We start from the raw sequence: 9299 nt of genomic DNA on the forward strand, positions 1-9299 counted from the left end.
AATTTCTTGTTAAAATTTTAAGTTCGCGGTCAATCATAGAAATTCAAGATTTTTATGCTTACCTTAATTCTAAGCGTTTCTAGTTAATTGACAAGATCATGTGGTATCCGGTCATTGCGAAAAGTTTTTTGTACCACTTCAATATTGTTACGCATTTGCCAACAAACGTTTGGTTTCTGGGTACATTATCAAAGAACTTTGGGGGTGATATGGCTGGCAGAAAGGCGAGCAAACGGTCAATGAAAATGGACTCTAAAACAACAATAATGAAAAGAACCGTTTGTGGTGATGGTTGAGTAATGCTTAGCTATTAGGGTGTTCTACATGAAGGAGGCTAGCGAGCTGTATGTTGTTTGAAACAAGAGTGACGCGCTTGGCATAGATGGCCCACAGCGACTCACGACTAGCAACTGAATCCGATCAGTAGTGGTGCGGTTTCTTCCTCCTTCATCGGTGAATCAAGGGCTCGTGTGGGCAGCTTTGATAGCAAGCTGCATTTGGGGAGCATTTTGTAGTGTACTGGAGAAAAATTTACAACGCCACGTGCCGAAAACACTGCTGTTGATGCAACCGGCACCACCACTCAACCGCGGTGATTTATTGAACATCATTCGGCGAGACCGGATGGAATTCGATTTTGAAATCTGTGTTAGGGAAAGAGCGCAGGCAAAGAGCGCAGGCAATCGGTGATAATTGTAACTATCATATCAACAGTTGAAAATTGATAAAATCTTAATTTAAGCAGATTCGTAGAAAATTTTCCTTTCGCACACCAAAACTAGGTTGTCCCATCCATAAGAGCATGTGAAGAAATAAATTTTCAACAGCTTTTTTCTCGGCTTGCTGTTGTAGCGGCCCCGAGGTAGCTACGGTGCTGTTGGTTGTTCCCTATAGGTTTATTAAACGGATGGCTTAAGTGCCACCTCCGAAGAGGACAACCTGCCGTGTTTCACAATGCCCGGCTAGATACTGGCCCAATGAGCCAGTTCTAAAATTAGTCAACAGTGTCGAGAACAAGACCAACATACCCGAGTGACTCAAGAAAGGAGTGAGCATACCCACCCAATATCCTAACTAACGAATCCAAAAAACTTCCAATCCCGAAAACCGATCCAAACAGGAGTTTCATCACAGGAAGCAATCCCTATGACCTATCAATTCAAGCTTACACAGATAAAAATTCTGAATCTTAATTGTGATGTAAACATTCATTCACGTAAACTTAAATTTCATTTCACGTAACCGAGCAACTTGTAAACAATGTTGTTTACAAAGATGGGCTTTTGTATACAATATATGCTACATTGCATGAAATGTGTCAGAACTTTACATGATATATAATGTAAACTTATATGATATGTGACGCTCCATTCATGTGCATCATATAGAACAGAAATTTACACTACTTTTTCGAACAGTGTGATTTAGAAGATGGGTAACACAACCAATTCAACGAAAAAATGGCTGAACGTGAAACAACCTTCAGATTCTCTCATTAAAAACTTACTAACACTGAAGACTGATTTACTTTGGGAGTAGAAAACTTCATTCTACATTTATTCAGTTTAGTTTTTCCTAGAGTTCTGTTCCCCTCCATCTGACTAGTGCGGTCGATCGACTATTCTCCTAGCGCGCTATCATTTGTGTGTCCGTGCTAACGGCCTTGCATGCAAGTGTGGGTTTGCTACTTACAATTTTGAAAGCTTACGTTGGCGAGCTGATGTCCTCCTACTGCGCTTGAGACTTAGCGATGCTTCCCAAGCAAGACACATGTTCTAAAACAGTTTATATAACCTTTATATGACTGGTTTTGGTTGCAAAGCAGTTTACTCCACATAATTCTATTAATTTGTGTTACTTGGGTAGTTCTTGCACGAGGTGCCGTGAACCGGTCTTGGTGACGAGCTGCCGAACTCAGTCAGTGGATGGTGGCTTGCTGGATGTTAGCCGGAGTGCCCTGGTGACGTAGGAAACTCCCTTCCGATACGTGATTCCAGAGCGTGAGGCAGCGGCATTGTCGAGCGATCGCTTTGTTGGCCATTGAGCACTAACATGATTGGAACACACAAATTTTGTAAACTGATTTTACCTTTGAACACTTTCACAAAACTTGCACAACAATTACCGCTCTACAAATCTGTCTAACTTTGCTAGCCTACACGGTGAAAATTAAATTGAATAAATTAATCTGAGGACACTTCACGTTCTTTTACCACTAACCAATCCCAAGTAACTAAAAGTTTTGATAAAAGGCTTTTTGTGGCTTAAGCAGCTTGGCTGAAGATGGTCTATGGAATTCTAAGCAGCCTCATTTTTAAGTCGTTATCAGAACATGAAAGTTCCGGTACCATAATTGAAGAGCATTCTAAGCAGCTTCTGGCGGAACTTTTAGAAAATAAGTTTTTGTCCTCTACACCAATTCTATATTTAGTTCGCACTTTTATAAAAGTTAATTCTAAAGTCAGGTCTTCATGAAAGTTATATCTAAAGGCAGGTATGAACGTGCTTTGATTTATTAGCAAAAGTAGTAGTATTGAAGCTGTTTGAAGAATTAAACCCATTCCTTCTGCGTAAGAGCCCCAGCATGAACCGCTACGTCATCTGACAAATATTAAAGTGAGATTTTGTCCCGCCTACTGTTGCAGTTTTCAGAGCCAGCTGACTGACTTGAATACGAAACACAACACCTTGATGAACTTGATGTCTGCCCAACACACTTGTGGAACAGTGGTTAGCGTTCGTAGTTTGCATGCCAAATACACGGGTTTGAATCCAGGAAATTGCCCTTTATTCTTATTTTTTAGGATGCAATATTGATGCACTGCATATATAAGAATTATGATTCATTTGAGCCACTGATCATTTCATATGCAAGTACATTCAATTTTGTTACTTATAAGGACTTCTGCGGATTGCTTCATGTGGGCTATGATGGACCTGTTTAAAAACTTTCAAGTTCCTAAGAAGTTCTGCAGTGAACTTTTAAGATACTTTAAAGTTGCTAAGAAGTTCCGCTGGGAACTTGTTCGGAACTTTGTTGTGGCCATGTTTTCAGCCTTGCCCGGATTTTTTTTTTTTTTTTGAACTTCAAGTTGCTAGGAGTACGCATCGGTTCTTTTTGGAGCCTGAAGTTCCTCGTACGCTTTCTATAGCCAGCCATGTTGTGTTAGAACTTTATATGCACTTATGGAACTTGAAAGTGGGTTTTATCGTTGAATGCGGACATTTGGGTGGCTTGGGAGGAACGTTCTGTCGGAACTTTATTTGAACTTTATGGAACTTTAAAGATCTTCCGGAATTTTATTTGAACTTTATGGAACATGAAAGTTCTGGCGGAACTTTATTTGAACTTATTGGAACTTGAATCTTCTGTCAGAACTTTATGGGACTTGAAAGCTATGAAAGTCACTTCCTCTATCAATTCGATCACACAAATATCGAGGCAGCAAAAAGTTAACTACTTTAAAAATGAACACCATTGTCAAATATAGAATTCTTTGCTTCACCGACAACCATTGTAAGGCGTCTAACATCAAAGTTGAGGAAGTGAATCTATTACATTTCAAAATCAAACGCATTATTCCAATTTGCAAGCGCTGTAATCTCGATATTTGTGTTGTATTGACCAGAAATAAAATGGAAGGACAAAAGTCTAGATGAGGAGAGATGATTGATTTGTATAGTTTACTGGAAATAGTTAAATCGTTCTTCTGTCGACATAGAATTCTTGGCAATTTTCTTGATGACATTGTCAATGTGAAAGTTGAACTTAAGTTTTTTATCAATAATCACGCCAAGATATTTAATCTCCCGAACGCGATCAATAGTCTCATCACCAATTACAACAGAGTTGTTCTCATTTAATCGATTCCGCAAAAAAAACCATAAATTTAGTTTTACTTGTATTCAATTTGAACTGCTTATACATCAACCATCTATTGAGAGCACGCAAATCTTCATTCAAATATAAAACGGCATCATCTAAATCCTTAACTGCAATGATTAACAAAGTATCATCTGCAAAAAGATTAATGTCGCAAAATCTTAAAACATGTCACAAGTCATTAATATACAAAATAAATAACAGGGGCCCTAATACACTTCCCTGGGGCACTCCAAGGTTATTCCCCATGGAACTTGAAACAGAATCATTAAACACAGTCCGTTGAGTTCTGTCAGACAAATAGCTTTCAAACAATTTATATGCAGTACTCGTAATTCCAAAGCGCTTGATTGATCTTAACAATAAGGGCTTGGAGATTGTTTCTAAAGCGCGTTTAATATCAAAAAAAACAGCAACAATCGTATCTACTGCTAACAAATTTTAGAACTATCCCATTCAGTTTTTTTCTATCCGAGTAACGATCAACACGAATAGTGGATCTCTTCAAAGAAGCGACGTAAGTAATACGTATTCGCTAACCTATTTACGCGTAGGCAACTGACTTGCATACAAGGTGAAAACTACGATCCGTTTAATTTCAGTTCACTTCAGTTCACTCCAGTTCATTTCAGTTAATAATATAAATTGATTTAATAAACGACGATTACTTTAGGAATTATTTTTTGAAAATAAATAAGAAAAAAGTTACAAAAATATAATTTAACCAAAATTGTCTACCGTAACACTGTTTTTCTAGACGGGACTGATATGCGATTATGGCCAGCGTAGGATTAGGTGAAATGTGGATGCGGTGACGTTTTAGTTAGCAAGCATTTTTTGAATTTTCAGTCCGATTCTCTCTCCTATGTGTGCCATCCGGGAAGCTCGTTTAGGTTTAATAAGGCGTGTTGCACGGTGCTGCATTTGCATCGAAACTACAAGAAGACGATTTTACCGATGCATTGTGAAATCAACATAGTCTAAAAAACTAGACAACATTAGTATTATAAAATTCATTGAAACATCTTCCAACGAGGACATTACAGAATCTATGCATGCGGTATTTCATTTTGCACATCACTTATTTCAAACACCAAGAGAATCTTTCGATACCCGGTTCAACAAACAAGATAAAATTAAATATATTTTATTGAAAAAACACAACTTTACAAAATATTTGGTATGAGAACTTTGCCGCCATGCTTGCTTTTTTGTTCAGAATATAAAATCATCTGACCATATGCTGTCCTTACAAAATGAAAACTTTTCCGCACAGTCCCCAACATGGCCATGTGCTTCGTCGTACATCCGATGCTTATGAACGGTGCTCGCTTCATGTGTGGTTGGCATACTGCAAGCAGAATCACAAAATTATTATTCTCAATGCTCCAATCCATTTCATTTCCAACAATTACCTAAACACTGCCTTCAAAATCTCCTTCAAAAACGGTTCCGGTTCAGTATGGTTTTTCCGTTGTCCGCTTTCACACAACGCTCGCAGCACGCAATGATGTCCGTGTTTTCCTTTTCTGGAATGGTTGGGTGAGGTAATCAGTCAATGTTTAGAGTTGGAATTCGGTTCGTCCAGATTCTTACGCTTCCAGAAATTTTTCAATCTGCAGATACAAATCATGCCGTGTCGAACGGTGATGGTTCAGGAAGAACTTATCCTCGGGATGAGTGTGTTCGTCGATGCTACGTTTGCCAAACACCGGGTAAAATCGCCGTTTACTATGGTTATAGTTGGGTGGGTGATTTCGGACCCACGTTTGCATGTACCTACATAAATAATAATATTTTTTTTATAATTACTTTATTTGTACAGGCTCAATCGAATAAACTTTACAAAGCCGAGTTATCCTTTGCGTTATACATTATTACTGTCTTAAATTTAAAGTTAAAGGTAAATAATAATATTTACTACAATTATCGACAACTTAATCCAAAACTATCCTGGAGTCACCACTTACCTAGCAAAAAGACTGCTCCAATCGTTTCTAGTCCAATTATATGGTGATAGAAAGTTTGAGGGCAAATTTTCAAACGAAAACCCTGGTTTTTGGGCATGTTGCTGTCCCTGAGGGACATAATTGCTGTAATTACCTCTCGTATAGTAATTTATACTGTTAGAATAGCCCATCTGTGCTGGCGACGGCTGATGCAGCAGATTATTGTAGTAGCCACTCGGCTGCGTGTCATAGGGGTTATCGTAATAGTATGCGTGTTTATTACTTTTGTCGTATTTACTGGTGCTTGTGTCGACCAGGATGGTGGCATTGATGTCTCCATCCTTCCGTCGAAGACTCCCTTGAGCCGTTTTTTCTTGTAGCATTTTTGAGATTTCAAATATGGAAACACTGGGTAACTGCCAAGCCATAGCAATCGTAATGCCAACGGTGAACAAACGGGTGTTTCCAATAATTGGAATTGTTTGATCGTATACTGAAATTGAACCCGGGAGAAGCACAATTAACGATTATGGTACATCGCTTATATAAAAAGCATAAAATTCTTTTTGAAATCCCTATCATATCACACAATTTCTTATGAACGGCCAACAACAATTAGATTCAAACACTGACCAACTTGAAACGAGCTGCCTTCAGGAAATTTTAGGAAACGTCTTTTTCTAGACAGAATTCTGCTTCCGCTTCCTCCGCCGTCATCCGGAGCTTGATCGTACTTTGATAACACTGTATCATGATTCTGTCTCTTGATCTCCTCCGAGCTCAATGATGCAATCTGATTGATTATCAGAATAGCTCCAATATAGTAGATGCTCCTGTTTGAACTGAATCTCATTCTTAATTCTGCTCTGGCACTGCACTAATGCAACATATAATTACACTTTAATCTAATATAAAATACAATCCTAACTACAGCTTTCACTTCTGCGTGTCAGCTAAAGCACCTCCTGAAGTATGACTGAGGGCAATACAGCAGAACGAGCAAGAAATTTTAGAATGGAAGCGTGAAAATGACTTCGACAAACAAAGCGAAAGTAGATCATCAGCTCACTACAGCGTATGTACATCGACCTATTTACGATTGAAGTGAGAATTACAACTGAAACATGGTTGTCGAAAGTAGAGAAAACGTTGTTGCTTTCGTGTTTTCTTCGTATAGCATCGCCTTGCTTATGCTACACACAAATCAAGGTTTCGGTTGATCGGTATTTTTTTAACAGCGGAACTATTCGGTAAAATCAGTGAAAATTTCAAAAAAAATAGGAAAAACAAACCCGAACTTGCACAGACTTTGTTCAGTGAACCCCATTTAATGATAAAAAAAATGAAATTTGAAGATTTTATTGATATTTTACGTGTAACGGTCATTCAAAATTTTACCGACTTTTTCGGCTGTTGAAAAACCCAGTAAAATTTTGCCGACTTCGGTGATCTGAATTCAGTATGTATGACGAAATAGACATTTTGAACTAGGGTGTAAATCGTAAATAGGTCGATGTACATATCTTGGCAGTGAGCTTATGATCGCAGTAAGCTTCTACAGGTGATTTGTGTTTGTCGAAACCATTTTCAAGCTCTAAAACTAGATTACATTCTATTTGCTTCGCTTGCTTTGCTTTGCTTAGTTATGAAGACTCAGGAACAACCGGAACATATTACAGGTTCCAAGAATCACTTCTCTCTAAATTATGTTTAGTTGTCTTCGCAGCTACAACTCTGCAAGGAAAGGTATAAGGATACGGGCAACAAAACCGGTCGCTGAAATTACTACCGGTGCTTTAAGGTCACTGATTTGTTTTCCACTTAATCAGATCTAACTGGCGTTAGCGTTAGCGTTGTTATAATATACTTTGTAGATTGGATACAGGCGATACTCACGACTCGTTTGAAATTCTCAGTCAGACTACTTTCAGGAATAATGCTGGGGAATAAACATTGATTCCAATCTAAATAAGAATAACAGAAGCATGACTGTCGCTATTTAACCCGGCCACGCACATCTTTACCATAACTAGGGATATGGAAGGAGATGTTGGTGTAGTACTTTCTTAATGAGAGGTCACCAACTTAGCGAAACTTTAGAGTACGGTAGTTTTTGCTTCCAGTCGGCGGCTAAAACTCACATCATCAAACTGGAACGTATCCAGTATCGTTTTCTTCGTATCGCGTTAGGATGCATGCAGTCGACTCATACAATGAGTCTCGAAGTGTTGGCGGGCATGTTGCCACTATCGGATCGGTTTTCGGAATTGTCCCACAGGCTCCTCACCCGTTGTGAAGTTATGAACCCACTGGTAATCGAAAACTTTGAGAAGCTTCTTGAGCTAAACCCTCAAACTCGTTTTATGTCATTGTACTACGTGTACATAACTCAGGATGTCAGCCCTTCACAGCATAATCCCCATCGTGTATGCTTCTCCGACTTCGGCAATTCAGTTAGTTTTGATTTATCTATGACGCGGGAGATTCGTGGAATCCCAGAACATCATCGTTCCATGATTGTTCCGTCAATTTACGCTGCAAAGTTTGGCCAAGTTTATTCCCCAAGATCGTTCTTCACAGATGGATCACTAATAGAGTCGTCCGCTGGTTTTGGTATTTTTAACGAATTTCATAGCGCCTCTCGAATGCTTCAAGCTCCTTGTTCCGTATATGTTGCTGAACTGGCGGCAATACACTATACGCTAGAAACGATCGCCTCACTTGCACCAGATCACTATTTTATTTTTACGGATAGTCTCAGTTCTGTCGAGACTATCCGTTCCATGAGGCCGGTAAAGCACTCCTCGTATTTTCTCATGAAAATACGAGAGCTTTTAAGTGCTTTATCTTTTGTCATCACCTTTGCATGGGTCCCATCTCATTGCTCGATTCCGGGCAATGAGATGGCGGACTCACTTGCTAAGGTGGGCGCTATGCAAGGCGATATTTACGATCGACAAATCGCCTACAATGAATTTTTCTTCATTTATCGTCAACAGTCGCTCACCAGCTGGCAAAATAAATGGAGTGAAGGAAGTTTGGGACGATGGCTATTCTCGATCATCCCTAAGGTGTCGAAGAGTCCTTGGTTCAAGGGGTTGGATGTGGGTCGAGACTTCATTCGTCTGATGTCTCGCCTCATGTCCAATCACTATTCGTTAAACGCTCACTTGTTTCGTGTTGGGCTGGGAGACAGCAATCTCTGTGAATGTGGACAAGGTTACCAAGACGCCCATCACATCCTTTGGTCTTGTGCTGAGCATCGTGGAGTCAGATCTGAGCTGTGCGATTCCCTTTGGGCTCGAGGTAGACAACCTAATGTTCCAGTTCGGGATATTTTGGCTAGACGTGATCTGGAGTTTATGAAACTCATATATGTTTACTTTAAGAATACTAACCTTAGATTGTAAGGTTGATTAATCTTGTGTTTAGTTTGTGTATTGTGCGTGTAGTTTTTTTTTTAATGT

At 39.2% G+C, this 9299-nt stretch overlaps 1 protein-coding gene across 1 annotated transcript; it reads right to left on the minus strand.

Moving 5' to 3' along the window:
- Positions 1-5098: 5098 nt before the first annotated feature.
- LOC135701927 (uncharacterized) lies at positions 5099-6685 on the minus strand. Its single transcript, XM_065222874.1, has 5 exons — positions 6466-6685; positions 5854-6325; positions 5480-5662; positions 5299-5412; positions 5099-5234 (listed from the first exon to the last, which is right to left on the minus strand). The coding sequence occupies exons 1-5, from the start codon at positions 6683-6685 to the stop codon at positions 5099-5101; spliced, it is 1125 nt and encodes a 374-aa protein (XP_065078946.1).
- Between the last annotated feature and the right edge of the window lie 2614 nt (positions 6686-9299).

Source organism: Ochlerotatus camptorhynchus, unplaced genomic scaffold (genome assembly GCF_037179485.1).
Source record: "Ochlerotatus camptorhynchus isolate MF236.1 unplaced genomic scaffold, CSIRO-AGI_Acam_v1.1 ptg000180l, whole genome shotgun sequence".
Lineage (NCBI taxonomy): Eukaryota > Metazoa > Arthropoda > Insecta > Diptera > Culicidae > Ochlerotatus > Ochlerotatus camptorhynchus.